This window comes from Ylistrum balloti, unplaced genomic scaffold (genome assembly GCF_031769215.1).
Source record: "Ylistrum balloti isolate Yb309-2 unplaced genomic scaffold, AGI_CSIRO_Ybal_v1 Utg369688, whole genome shotgun sequence".
Lineage (NCBI taxonomy): Eukaryota > Metazoa > Mollusca > Bivalvia > Pectinida > Pectinidae > Ylistrum > Ylistrum balloti.
In genome coordinates, this window is record NW_026781925.1 from 220,762 (window position 1) to 235,214 (window position 14,453).

Consider the following 14,453-nt stretch of genomic DNA (forward strand, 5'->3'; position numbering starts at 1 on the left):
CAGGAAATGAGGCGTAGGCGAATGCGCGAGTGCTATCTCTTAATCTAGATCACCCAAATGTTTTAATCCTGTATAAACCATTCAAAGTATCTCCAGGACACGGATCTGTGTTCATTTACTCAACTTCCGGTGATAACAGTTGTCTGCTAGGAACTTTAGCGTCTGCAAACAGCGACATGAGCAAAAGCCTGCTTTCGAAGTTATTTGGTTTAAGATGCATCTACAATGTGTCGAGAACGAATAGTACAAATACATCTAGGTAATGTTTGTGTTCTATTTTCACGATATCTTAATTAGTAACACTCGCCATCTAAATGCATGTCTATATTACATCAGATTTGACAGATGTACTGAAAGGTAACCTTACACTGCAGTGCAATCCTGGTGCTTAGCAGTCTTCTCAAGTGCCATGTGAATTGGTTACAGTCTAATTAAATGAATATTGAGCGTCCTGATTGCATGAAACATTCTCAGATTTTTTATAGGGAATTCATTAAAATGAATATGGTCTTATCAGAGACGTATTAATAACACTGTTATATATGTCTCTGGTTTTATATACTAATATTAGTACACCTGGCCTCCTACACAAGATGATCACGATATACTACATATTGCAGTTACCCCACCGATTATACCAAGCAAGCCTAATCTGTTTGCATACCTTTATACTCCAATTTGGCTATCATGCCTGATGATGTATCAGGATCTCTTGTTCGAATTATAGGTCTTTATTTAAAATGATGGTACGCTTTAAGCTGGGTGCCTCGTTGTGGCTTACCAATATTGAAAATGATGACAGGATGATTCATAGATTTTCAAAGTTTTGATTTGTTTAATACTGTTATTTCTTGATGAAAATTACAAGACTGATGATCTTTTCAAAATATCAGAAGTAGGTACCCCATTTTCCTATATTATTTTTTTCAACATTGGTTTTGACACTGAGAAGAGACAGTGGTGATTTAGTGATGAAGACATCTGACCATCTTTATTAGGTGCTTTCCACCTATGGGTGACAGGTTCAAGGCCTATTGTTATTATTATTGTTTTGATGTTTGTTGAATGTATTGTTTAAGTTCCCAAAGGTCCCGACTTTTCCAAGTTCAGTCTTTATATTGATAAAAAAACGAAATGGCAAACAGGTGGCCATCTTGGATTTCAACGATTCAAAATTTGATGACTAAACACTATTATTTTTACAACTAATCGACAATGGTAGTGTATATTAGCATTTTGCATAATAATAAATACAGATATACTGCAGTAATTACATAGCTAAGACTAAGCAAAATGTGTATTGTATTCTCTGGTATGAATTGTAATCATCAGTACACACTTTATATGCATATACATTAATATGCTACTAAAAACACAACAGATTCCTCAACTCAACGTAGGGACATTTGGTATGTTATTAGACTTACCACAAACTGTATTTTGTGCTAGGGTTCCACATTTCAATATAGACATGCTCAAACACCAATTTCACCACTCCGCTTTCTCACATGTATCTCATTCCTTCTGTCCTACAAACATTCACATTATGCACCCGGATCTGGTGTATCTGTCTTTATAATATTTACAATAAAATATCACAAGAATTACAATGAAATACAAAAGTAAGAAAACATTGGAATGATAAAATAAAATAATAACAAAGTTACAATTATCTACTGGATATTTGTTTATATGTAAATATAAATGATTGGGGCATATTGATTAAACATCACTTAGACCAAATTTGCTAAAATACTCGCATAACTTCATCTGATTTACCTTAAGGCCTAGAATCACAAATTTGTCAGTTAAGTTCTTGGAATCAAGACTGATTAATTTTGTGAAAAGAAATGACCTTGAAACATATTGATCTGATTAACTCAGAGGCCTTATTAACAATGATATTTTGCATTTGAGTTTCTTGGAGGAATCCTGACTAAAATTGTGAATAGAAATTAACCTTGATTTAATGACTTACAAATCGGTCATAGGAGTCAGATTTGCTGAATCTTTTCTAAAACTTCTTGTGATTAACCAAAAGGTCTAGAATCAATTTAAATAGAAGGTTCCTGAATGAAGCCAGGCAAAGTTTGTGGAGATAAAAATAGACCTTGATCTATATTAAAGGTCAAAGGTATCAAATGACTTTTTCCAGTTAACCAGGTAATGTTAAACCTTGAGTGTCAATATATTTTGATGCGAGAAGTGGATATATTTGTGAAAAGTATATCAATATCAGATGAGTGAAGCAGGCCCATTTGGCCTCTTGTTTGAAAGCCTACATCTAATAAGTGACATGATCACTTGTCAGTTGTCATATTGTGGAAATATGCGAAAAACATGAATGAGATTTTACATTTTTTGGACAGTTCAAAATATTTTTGCTGTGATTGCTAAAATATTCAGCAAGGAGGGCAATACAGGACTTCTTGTGTTGAAAACATTAAAAGAAAATAAAGATTTAAAACGATGTTAATAGGAATACTGGAATGACTTACAATTATCAATAGGGAATGTTATGTGGCCTCAGATATTGAAAATGTTTTGACTTCTCAGTAACACCAACTCAGCAGTGAAGCTGGCTCATCATATTTATAAAAGTGAGGAGAAAGGGTCAGACAAAACAAGCGTGGTGGTGATGCATGGTCTGATGGGATCCAGCAACAACTGGAGAAGTTTGTCCAAGGTGTTGTGTGAAACAGGACGGAAGGTAAACATAAGATATTTGATACTTGGACCATTGTATATAATTGTTTAGGGATGTGGAGATGGCATTGATTTTGATGTTAATTAAGTAGTTAACTATATGACTGAAGATTATCTCAGTATTTTATTATCCTAGATTTCACAGAAACATAAAACCCAAAACAAATTTGAAAAAAAAAACAATTTCCCCAAAACATTATCTTAGCCCCTTAGGCATCCAGTTTATAAATCATTGCACTCTGTCTCACCTGAAAAGGAACCCTGTCTTGGTTATTCTGCCAACCTGAAAAAGTCAACTTTAAAAAAAAATATTTTCCTAATAACCAAGAGTTCGGATATTAGGTCATTAAAATGCTAGGTTGAAGTTTTCAGATTTGTTCAGATGAATTACCTAATGATTGGCTCAGATTCCTTATCAGAAGGGTAAAAATGTTGCAATCTTCATCCAACTTCTTCTAAAAGCAAGATGACACAGGGCTATTAGTATATGTGAAATTTCGCATGACAAGACTGGAATAGTCGACTCAGGAAAAAATTTCAATGGCAAAAACACAGTAATTACCTATCTAACTATTAGTCTGTGGTACCCTGGGATGAAGGCCTACCAAGTTTGTTCAAATTAATGAGCTTGATGCATAATCAAGGTTATGAAAGTCAAATGTGTTTAAATCTTCATATCAATTCTGAGAATCGAAAAACCCACCAAGGATTATGCTGTTTCACTTTGTTTCTACTGGACAGAAGAGTATCAAACATCTGTATGGAACAAACTTGATCTTCCTGATTATAGGGTATCGTTTCCTTTCTACCACCCCTTTAACTATAGCTAGCCTACAAAATAACAGATCATTCTTTCCTTACTCTGTCAGGCCTTTAGCTAGCCTACAAGACAACAGGTCATGCTTTCCTCACTCTGTCAGGCCTTTAGCTAGCCTGCCAGACAACAGGTCATGCTTTCTTTACTCTGTTGGCCCTAAGACAACAAATTTTGATATTCCTTGACATTTCTTAGTTACCGAGTGTAGAATTTTCTAGTTGAATCCTTAATGAGGTCAACAATTATAGGAGTGCCCTCTGTTGGCAACGTTTTCTACTCAACAAAAAAATCTACAATTTGTGCTACAGTCAGTGGTAATGGGATTCAAATGTTTGCTTGTCTCATGAGTTTTTAACACATTCTTTTGAAATATTCTGCCATTACCTACTATGGTACTGTATCTAATGTGTACAGGTTATAGCAGTTGATGCCAGGAACCATGGAGAAAGTCCTCACAGTGAACATATGAACTATTTCCTCATGTCAGACGATGTCCTTAGATTGATGGACGGGCTTGGAGAAGAGCGAGTGAACTTGATTGGACACAGCATGGGGGGCAAAGTCTTCATGACCTTAGCACTAATGCATGTAAGAGATAAGTATCTGGACTGGTAATTAGTTATTGGTCTTTCTTGGTCAGCCATTAGACAATACATGTCCGTATATATTTTTGAAAATTGTTGTTGGAGCTCAATCAACGTTTACAATCATTATTCAGATATTGTTTAGCTAAATGGACAGAAAAGATCTCTGACTCCAGTGCCAATATTGGTGTTCATTGCAGCCACAGCGTGTAGAGAACCTGGTAGTTGTGGACGTGTCACCAAGACCACGCCCAGCCTCTGTCACTCCAACCACTAACTCCTATCTCCATTCTATGCTGAAGATCAGCTCCTCTCTGAGTGACACCACCCTGACCTCCCTATCAAAGGCTAAACAGCATGCAGACAGAATACTACAGGAGTCAGAACAGGTAAGTTTTATGTTGATGTTTATAAACAGCAGAAAAATGGATGAATATCCAATAGCATACGGAACCATTGGTAAGGCTCTGTAATACATTTTGTTCAATAGGTATTTCTTACATTATCACCTTACGTTCCAGAGTGACTGTTTCAGTCAACTTTCCTGTCTTTATGCAATATCAACTCATATACACGATTATGTTTTGCCTTAGCTTGAAGTGGACATGGAGGGCTATCAGAATTTGTAATGACTTTTGTGTTGTTGTACAGCAATGTCATGTAGACAGGACTAGAACAAGAAGACGAGATATTATATTGTGGTGTTCTAATGTTTGTAGTTGTATGCTTAACTTTTCATTTTACAGGATGTGAGCATTAGACAATTTCTTATTACAAATTTGGTACATAAGAACGGCAGATTTCGATGGAGAGTGAACTTGGATGCAATAATCAACAACATGTCAGAACTAGGAGATTTTCCAGAATTGAATAAACAATTTACTCGACCTACACTTTTCGTTGGTGGAGAGAACTCTGATTATATAGGGTAAGTTGATACTTGTGTTGTATCTGATCAAACTTCTTCTACAGATGATACCAGACTCAAAAATTTAATCTGTGGATTGCTGGAGTAAACGATCAAATAAATGACCTTGAACCACTTCCAAGGTCACAACCTTAAACAAAGTCCAAAGTCACAGCATTCAAAAATGTTGAAAACTGTTGCAGATGCTCCTCATAACTTTAGTGTAACTGTTCTTGTTTGAATATCAGATTGTATCCATGCATGATCTGCAAAGAGTGGACATTTATTGTTAACAGCAAGTGATGAAAGCCCTATCTGTTTTGTTTCCTTTTCATTTTAATATATTTTTCCTTTTTTCTCTCTTTTCAGGCCATCAGATATTGCAAAAATACAAAAGTTATTTCCAAAAGCAGAAGTAAACCACATAGAAAATGCAGGACATTGGGTACACGCAGAAAATCCACAGGCATTTCTAAAACTAGTGAAATCCTTTTTATTGGAAAACGACAGAAAGACAATGTGAATGATATCATTGGTTTTTAATTTTTTTTTTAAACACCATTGTTTTATATATACCCAGGGAATTTATAAGGCATCATGAAGAAACAAAAAATTTAAGTGCTAATGCTTTATTAGACATGTTGTTTGAAGTTATTTTAATATATATATATATATAAAGATATTTGTTTCATTGCACTATTGTTTCAGCATTATTTTCTAAATAAAGAAAAATCCTTATAGCACAGTAGTAAAAAGAAAAGTATATAATGTTTTCAAAGCTTTGATTGAATAAGACTTTACATTCACCTATTCAATATTTCTATCTGGCGAAAAAAAATCAGAAAAAAGTTATGTATCTGTTTACCCTTCTTAAGGAAACTGTTGTAAAAAAGTCCCATTTTTTAATAGATTTCATAATTATTTCTATAGAAGCTTGACCAAGTTCTCTGGTCATGGCTCAAAAATGTCTGATCACAAGCTATCAAAATCAAAATGTTTTGATCAACACAAAAAAAATACCCGAGTACACAATAACTGTAGATCTCTACACTGTATTTATGGTGGTGCAGATCACAAGGAAATCCTTTGGTAGAATCGTAAAAATATCAACCGTTGACCAGTAGGAGTAAAGTTTGTCCGAATCTCAATATAGATACATTAACGAATGCATTTTATATGGTACAATGTAAACATATCACATAACTTGCATCAACATTTGAAAATCTAATCATATCATTTTTTTTCTTCAGAACATTCTTATATTGTTTATGTGCTTTGGGTACAATTTTACAATGCACTGAAATTTACAGTTATGATTAAAGTTCTGTAAGATAAATACCTCCTATGAAATATACTTCGCTAGTGCAATACTGTAATGATCAGAATTTTATGTTTCAAACTTTTAATTTACCAGGTAGTTGCTGGAAAGTTACCAAATTTTCATAGTCACTTGTTGTTTTTGAAGAATAAAGTCTTTGTTTTATACCAGGTATTTATAGCAATTCATTTCTGTTTTATACCAGGTATTTATAGCAATTCATTTCTGTTTTATACAAGGTATTTATAGCAATTCATTTCTGTTTTGATCAATGATTACTCTAAAATGATCAACTACATCACTCCATATTTACTGAAGATGAAATGTCTCCAGAATACTGCAATTTAAATGGTAATTTGGTTATTAGAATAAAACAAATGAATAGGTCACAAAAATAGTATGGATTTACAAATCTTACAAAAGTTATGTGGGATACTTAACTTTAATGTATATGAAAATGAAATATGTAAACTACAGAACAGTATTTCTCACTTAACTTAAAGGTGTAGCATTTGAAATGAAAATGTTCCTTCTAAGAATCTTTTTTTATTCCTGTATCATTGTCACTGGTTAGTTTTCATCCCCCCCATCCCTTCGTTACCATACATCATCATCAAACAATTGTCATCCTACACTACAGAGCATTAAGTTTGCTGATACTGTCCTAAAAAAGCTCACAGACCTCAGGTACAGGTGGTTTAATGGTTAGTTAACCAGCTGTCAGTGAAAAATTAAAATTATTGCTGGAAATAAAACCAAGAGTGTTAAAGGCAAAATTAACACTCAAAATATTTCAATCTGGCCTTTCACAACAAAAATACAGCCATGATAAACAATTTACTTTAATTCATATTAGAAAATTTCCACTAGACACTGGTAATCTAACCATTCTCTGAACAACCAGGGCCAGGATTCTGGAGGTGACAGTTACACAACATATTCCAAGGGTATATATTCTATTTATCTGTAACCATTATATGAACAGCCAGGGCCAGTATTATGGAGACAATGGTTACACAACATATTCCAAGGGTATATATTCTATTTATCTCTAACCATTCTTTGAACAGCCAGGGCCAGTATCCTGGAGACAATGGTTACACAGCACATTCCAAGGGTTCTATAACTAACTGTTTATTACTGACACTCTGTTACAGGAGTAACTGACATTTTGTTTTTGATATATTGTAGCACATTCCATGTGTTCTATAACTGTCTGTTACTGACACTCTGTTACAGGAGTAACTGACATTTTGTTTTTGATATATGCAGCACATTCCAAGTGTTCTATAACTGTCTGTTACTGACACTCTGTTACAGGAGTAACTGACATTTTGTTTTTGATATATTGTAAGACTTGGTGCATAGATTCCTTGTTTTCTCCTTCTATCCACGTCATTTCTATTACTACATGTGGTGTAGATAACTTTATCTTCAACAAACATTTCAGAAATATTTTCTCTTCTACTGAATCTCCGAAAAGTTCACTGTAACCATTGGCCATTTCTTCTGTTGACTTTTTACCTAGAGATGTGGATCCAGCATCTGTAGTAGATGACGTAACCTGCTCACATTTCACATTTATTTCAGGATGGACTATAACACCTGATTCTGATGTTATTATTTTTCGTTTCGCTGGTGATTCCAAAGTCTTATCTATGATTTCAGACTTTATATCTGAATCTGATAATTTTCTTTTCTTATTGTCTTTGGTCTTTGATTGGTCAGGAGTACAGTTCACACCCTCGTCTTTTATTACATTGGTAGTACATTGTGGTTGTGCCAGATTAACCACACTTTCTTTGTTATCCTCCAATTCTTTACTTAAGTTCTCAGCATTAAGTTTTGGATTTGTCGTTTCCCCACTGGAAAATTGTTTCTCTCCATTTTCCTTGGCAACTTCACAAATGTTTTTAAATACCAAATTTTGTTGCATGTTTTTTGTGACATCACATGAGATTGTCCCTTGTTTCTCTTTGGCATCACAGTTATGATATTCTTCACATGGAGAGTTAACTTGAAATGTCTGTAAGTCATCAAAAGGTTCACATTTTGCTATTTTATCAATATTTTCTGCACCTGTGGAGTGTTCCATCTGCGCCGTAACCTTTTGCTGTTTTTGTTGTCGCCGTTTTCGTCTCTGATTGGACCAGGTATTTTCTTTAGCGACCAATGTCATCCTTACTAAAGACTTTTGATTCAATGTGACATCATACTGGATCTGTAATGAGATAAATCAGTGTTGTATCAATGTCTTACACTAATGATGTTGGGCTGTATAAACTAAGTACCCATTCAGTACCAAATATTTCGGGTTATAAGCCGCACTGGTATATTATCCGCCAATTTTTACTGATTTTCTTCTGTTTGATCCACATATAAGTCACACCTGAGTATAAGCTTCACCCTTTCTTACGATATGGTGACCACTTTTGTTGATGTTTGATATGAAAGGCAATTCTATGAAGTGGTAACCATTACACTGACCAAAGTTCGTTAATATATTGCACAAAGGAGGGCAATTTATCATGATCATCAGTGAAAATTTGCAAATGACTGATACACAGATAATGCTTAATTTTATTGATGTAGTTAAAAAAACATAAAATAGCAAATATCATGCTTGTTTGGTTTGGGTGCTTTCACAGATTGTCTACGTACAGATATAGGGCCTCTGAACCTACTATTACTCCCAGCACTGGCTACAGTCTTTTCCCGTCTCTAACTTTCACTTCAAGCTCTTGTTACAACCTATGACCCATTCTTCATTACTAACCTTGAGTCCAGCTAGTAGTGTCTGGAGCCTAGCACAGATGTTTGTAACATCGTAGTCAAGGTCATTTGGACAGCGTGGCACTTGATACACCAATGGAGGGCGTTCTTTCTTAGACTCTTGGAACAAGGACTTCTGTTATACAAAGAAATATTTGATATCAATATATAACAATACAAACAAAATCTACCAAAACACATTGTAAATACACTGTAATCTAGAGTATTGACAGAAATAGGGCTTCTCATTGTGTCCGACTCAAAACACAAGTTACATTATACTGATTTTTCACTTACTGCATTAAAGAATGGCCTTGACCTGTAGTCAAGTGACTTCTCATTTCGATTGCAACTAATGATACTTCATTATATCATAACATTTTACCAGTAAAAATTTCCAATTTGACCTCAACCTTTGACCTTACACATTTTTCTGCGAAATATTTCAAACTTAGACTTGATGACATTGACTTGCATTAAGTTGACTCCTCGTGTGATTTCAGTCATAAGTACATATTTACCATTACCTTTTAGCTTTGATTTGATATTTTTGCTGTATATTCCCATTCCTATATGTAGTAATGATTACCTTGACCTTTGACCTCTGAACATGAAAAGCAATTCAAAGCTAGCACTTCCTGATGAAATGGAGGAAGTCTGAGTGTAATCATCCAAACAGAACTGGAGATACTATGCAGAAACAGATCTCCTCTTCATAGTAACACTGACCTTGACATTTGACCTCAGGACCAGAAAATCACTCAAGTATCTTCTTCAAACATTCATTGTGTAATTTGAATGCAACTGACCAAACAAAATTTGAGACGTAATGCCAAAACAATGAAAGGACGGATGGATGACCCGATTACTATAGGGCAAATGTATAAATAATAGATTTTCAATAATATGTTTAAGTGCACAATTATAAGGAAGTTTTCGACAACTGTATATTGTAATTATTTTAACATAAAGTGATTGATGTAATTATTCAGTTTGTTTCTTATCGCTGCATTTACATGAACAGTCATTTTGAACTGGTATCGCCTTGTAACAGATGGCAATGAAGCACACACCTAGGTTCTTCACTTGAGAAATACAAACCATCCTCGATAGGGATTGAACCACACACCTAGGATCTTAACCTAAGCTTGTTTAACTCCACTGCTCTACTGAATGATCCATCTCCTCACAACAGGCCTCACATTACATAAATATAATCAATAATTAAAATGCATCAAATCTGAAGTTCAATCTTACCGGAAAATTGACATTATGATCAAATGTCCAAGCAAGTCCCCACCTCATCGTTTTCCCCTGGCAGAACTCAGTTGTAGTGAACTTGGGAATCTGAAATCAAATATTTCATTTTTTTTTCTTTTCCTTTACAGCAACATAACATGGATTCTTAAAAACATTATGAAGTGATATAAATCATTCTCCTTTTATTTATTTTGATATGATTAGTACAGAAATAAACTTATAATTATTTATGTATGTTATCACAATAATTATTTATGTATGCTATCACAATAATTATTGATGTATGTTATCACAATAATTATTGATGTATGCTATCACAATAATTATTGATGTACGTTATCACAATAATTATTGATGTACGCTATCACAATAATTATTGATGTACGTTATCACAATAATTATTGATGTATGTTATCACAATAATTATTGATGTATGCTATCACAATAATTATTTCTGATTTCCTCACTAGGTTTAATTTGCCAGATTATTACATATGAAAATGATCCATTCGGTACTTCTCAAAAAATACCCAAACAAACTGTAGATGTCAAAATGTAAGATGGTCTTTTATTACCTCTTTTGATTTTTGGATGAATCCCACTTCTCAAGAAAACTGATAACAAGAATTGTTTAAGGATGGACAGAAGACAGACTGTGGGTGATTTGAACAGCTTACCATTTGAAGATGGTGGACTAACAATAAAGAAGACATCATTCTGTACATCAACATTTCCTTTAGCTTTATGAGTTTTGAGAAGGATCAGTTTGGAGAAGTTGCACTATATGAGATTTTATGAAACTCATCAGAAATTTTTAAGTTTTCCTTGCCGAGGCTTGCAAAAGTAAGAATTTCTCAGATATGTTTAAAAAATCTCATATGAAATGAAAATTCACTGAAAATTCTATGTGTTCTGTGATGCTCTACCTTGAGTCTCCGTAGCTCTTCTTTCAGTGGAGGTAAGGAACTCTTCTTTCCAATCATACTAGAATAAATTCTGAAACAGAATGTGAAATACTTAAAATTCTGAAATGTTAAAATCAGAAATTGTGGTTTTTTTTTTAAATTAATACCAAAGATACAGAGGATTATTTTCATTGTGTATGATTAATCTAAAATGAAACAAAGAGATAAAGTTATCAAATCTTCTACTGGTTGTGTTATAAGAACTTCTATTCTCTTGTTACATTTAAACTGAAAAATAACCTTTATATGAAATCAGATATTACTGACAATTTTTGTCCAATTACCTCCCTTCCAAATCTAAAATGGAAATAGAAATATTGTTGTTCCACTATCTGTGATAATGTCACTGATTAACCTAATGCAAAATTTAGAAACATCATACCTTATTTTAGTCCCAAGTTCCATTGAATCTTTTATGATCTTCTTGACAAAATTGACCTCTCCCCCTTCCACAATACTCTCTGTAAAGCTGGCTGTACATACGGACTTTGGATCAGCCCGGCTGTAGCTACGAGATTTAGCAACAGCCTCGGCCTCCACATGGTCAGCAAAGAAAGGTGGATTACACATACAGAAGTCAAACTTGTCGGGATTGTCCTTGAGTATATCACATAAAACTGTCCCATCAACAGCATTAGCTCTCTTCACTGCAAAAAAATATATATAAATCAAATCTGCTTCCAAATAAAGATTCTTCATGAATGAGGGTTAAGAATTTTAAAATCCTAGCAAGTCAGTCCTCCCGCAAGAAACTGAAATAAAGCGTCCATGATAAGTGTCAAACTTCAAATCAGCTTTCAAATGGCAGGCACTTAAAGATTACATCTGTAAGATATTATCTAGTGTTAACCAAAATATGCTTTTGCTAAGAATGAGTTTTAGCTAAGAATGCTGTTGAAGAAAAGACAACTATAGTGCAGTTGTAGACATGAAAAGTAAAACATCAATACTAGTTTAGTACTAAGTAAGACTAAGTAAGTTTATACATTACTACTGTATTACCTGTAATTCTCTCCTTCATTCCATTGTTCTCTATGTTTCTTTGTGTATACATAAAATTTTTATCATCCACCTCAGTAGCCAAGAAAGTCCAATCCTTGTGTATTCTACAGGATAGTAGAGGATATATGCAGCTAGATCCTGTACCTACAGTAAAAAACATATTATCCCAGTAGTCCCTTATCAATATCAGATGTTACTTAGTATTTTATAAACATTGCCAAGAAAAGGAAGTGTTACTTACTATGAACATACAAACCTGAGCATTTTCTACTTAAGAGTTTTCATTTTTGTCAAATGGGTTATTAAGAGCTACCTTAGGGCAACTGAGTATTAATTATGTTATACTGGTCACCCAGAATAAATATGACAAAAAAAAATTAAATCAGGTATAGTGTTTTTCCTTCTTTGAAAATAATCAGTACTTCCATTTAGCCCTTGACCATCAAAAGTAATATCAACTTTTCGCTCCAAATATGGTAAGAGAAAGCTATCTAAACCAAAAGGTCAAAAACATATTTTCCAAACGTCAAATCAAAGCCTTCAGAATGAATAGAAAGAGGACAGCTAATGACCTTGCAGAGGTTTCAATGTGAAAAAAACTCAATTTCAACCTACCTATATCGATGCCTTTGATACCTTTGTCAGCCTTTGAGGCAGTAAGGACATCCTCCAGCCAGTGTATATAATTCAGACGCAGAGGCACTGTAGGGACAAGTCTGTCTAAAGGAAGTTCCAATTTCAAGCCAAAGTCTTCTTCTAGCAAAGTGACTGAAAGCTGCCTCAGAGAATCTGGATGCTTGAAGTCGAGAAACAACTTTCCAGTAACATCAGGAAACACAAACTTCCTGAAGTCTGGATACTTAAGTGCTAATTCTTGAAAGTTTGGCTTCTTACTTTTGTATAGGTTCCTTGGATGCATGAATTTATTTAAGGCCATAATAAAAGTGTTGTTCACAGCTTCCAAACTCTAACATCAAATACTGAGTAACCTGTTAATAAATGAGATTAATTAGAAACATTTACAAAGGAAATGAGCTTTCATCTAGAAGACTAATTATCGTGAGTATTGATAACTTACTTATCTCATCTTGGTGTACACTGGACATTCAAGACCGTGAAATTAAATGCAACAGGTACCTCTACTGCCATTTAACTTTACAGAAAAACTTCATTACTGTCAAATTTATATTTCTGTTCTAATGCAGACAAGAAAAGTTAAATTTTCAAAAGTAATTCCTGGTAATGTTGCAAAAGAGTATGTAACATGGTATATTTCTGAACAGCACTCAATACATGCATATTTCTGAACTTGATGTATTTCGGTATAGCTTCATCTGTAGAAGAATACCCCAACTTGTTTGATCCATAGTGAAAGCATAGTATTACATAATGAGACCTCTATTAAACCTGGTGCCCACAGCAACAAGCACTCTCCTCCTTAAGCACCCAATAAAACCCCGATAACTTAAGGGAAAGTTCTTTCCTAAAATGGAGGGTTAAAATGTACGTATATATGATCATGATAAATTATTTGTTTCTGACCAGGGAAAGGTTCAGGGATTATCAATCTTAAACGCAACAGACAATAAACATCTCGTGGCTAGATTATCAAGACTTCATTTCTGACCAAGCAATTGGAACTCTTCTTCATTGGAGATTTAACAGCATAAGCACAAGCACATGGACTGCTTCCATGTGCCTTGAATGCATAGTTGTACTTTTTCAAACGTTCAAAATTAGTTTTGATATTATTATTGAATGGAGTTAATTTCAAATCATTCTACATATAAAGGTTAGTAAAACATAAAATGGCACTTTATTGGCCGAGTCCGAAAAAACGGTTTCTCTAAACAATTACGATACCCTGATCGTCAATATTATTGTAGAAATAAATTACTAATCAATGTCATTTCTGTCAGAGATATGTAACAGTCTGAAATGGTACAGATAAATATCTTCACCTACGGACACATGCGACGTCTTCTTAAATTATGTTTTATCACCCAATGAGATACCAAAACAACGTTTGGAAAACGTCTTCTGGCGCAGACTTTGAAACAACGTCCAAATCTCGCGATATTTTGTTTACGATATGACTTCCGGATGAGGTAATGAGCATGCG

General features: G+C 34.0%; 2 protein-coding genes across 2 annotated transcripts; one reads left to right on the top strand and one right to left on the bottom strand.

The window, feature by feature from the left end:
- Positions 1 to 169: 169 nt before the first annotated feature.
- LOC132565018 (protein ABHD11-like) lies at positions 170 to 6,441 on the top strand. Its single transcript, XM_060229623.1, has 6 exons — positions 170 to 259; positions 2,557 to 2,710; positions 3,938 to 4,111; positions 4,308 to 4,496; positions 4,854 to 5,035; positions 5,384 to 6,441. The coding sequence occupies exons 1-6, from the start codon at positions 177 to 179 to the stop codon at positions 5,535 to 5,537; spliced, it is 936 nt and encodes a 311-aa protein (XP_060085606.1). The 5' UTR covers positions 170 to 176; the 3' UTR covers positions 5,538 to 6,441.
- On the bottom strand, positions 5,724 to 14,374 carry LOC132565017 (RNA N6-adenosine-methyltransferase METTL16-like). Its single transcript, XM_060229621.1, has 8 exons — positions 14,297 to 14,374; positions 12,947 to 13,320; positions 12,332 to 12,475; positions 11,712 to 11,976; positions 11,291 to 11,360; positions 10,362 to 10,451; positions 9,109 to 9,240; positions 5,724 to 8,553 (listed from the first exon to the last, which is right to left on the bottom strand). Exons 2-8 carry the CDS (start codon positions 13,266 to 13,268, stop codon positions 7,633 to 7,635), a joined length of 1,944 nt encoding a protein of 647 aa, XP_060085604.1. The 5' UTR covers positions 13,269 to 13,320; positions 14,297 to 14,374; the 3' UTR covers positions 5,724 to 7,632.
- Between the last annotated feature and the right edge of the window lie 79 nt (positions 14,375 to 14,453).

Excerpts from the sequence above, each read along its gene's own strand:
- LOC132565018 (XM_060229623.1), top strand. The coding sequence starts at position 177 with ATGAGCAAAAGCCTGCTTTCGAAGTTATTTGGTTTAAGATGCATCTAC. Across the intron at positions 260-2,556 it reads AATAGTACAAATACATCTAG|TAACACCAACTCAGCAGTGA; the intron begins GTAATGTTTGTG and ends TTGACTTCTCAG. Across the intron at positions 4,497-4,853 it reads TACTACAGGAGTCAGAACAG|GATGTGAGCATTAGACAATT; the intron begins GTAAGTTTTATG and ends TTCATTTTACAG.
- LOC132565017 (XM_060229621.1), bottom strand. The coding sequence starts at position 13,268 with ATGGCCTTAAATAAATTCATGCATCCAAGGAACCTATACAAAAGTAAG. Across the intron at positions 9,241-10,361 it reads ATCATAATGTCAATTTTCCG|AAGTCCTTGTTCCAAGAGTC; the intron begins GTAAGATTGAAC and ends TTTGTATAACAG. Across the intron at positions 8,554-9,108 it reads CACTACTAGCTGGACTCAAG|ATCCAGTATGATGTCACATT; the intron begins GTTAGTAATGAA and ends ATCTCATTACAG.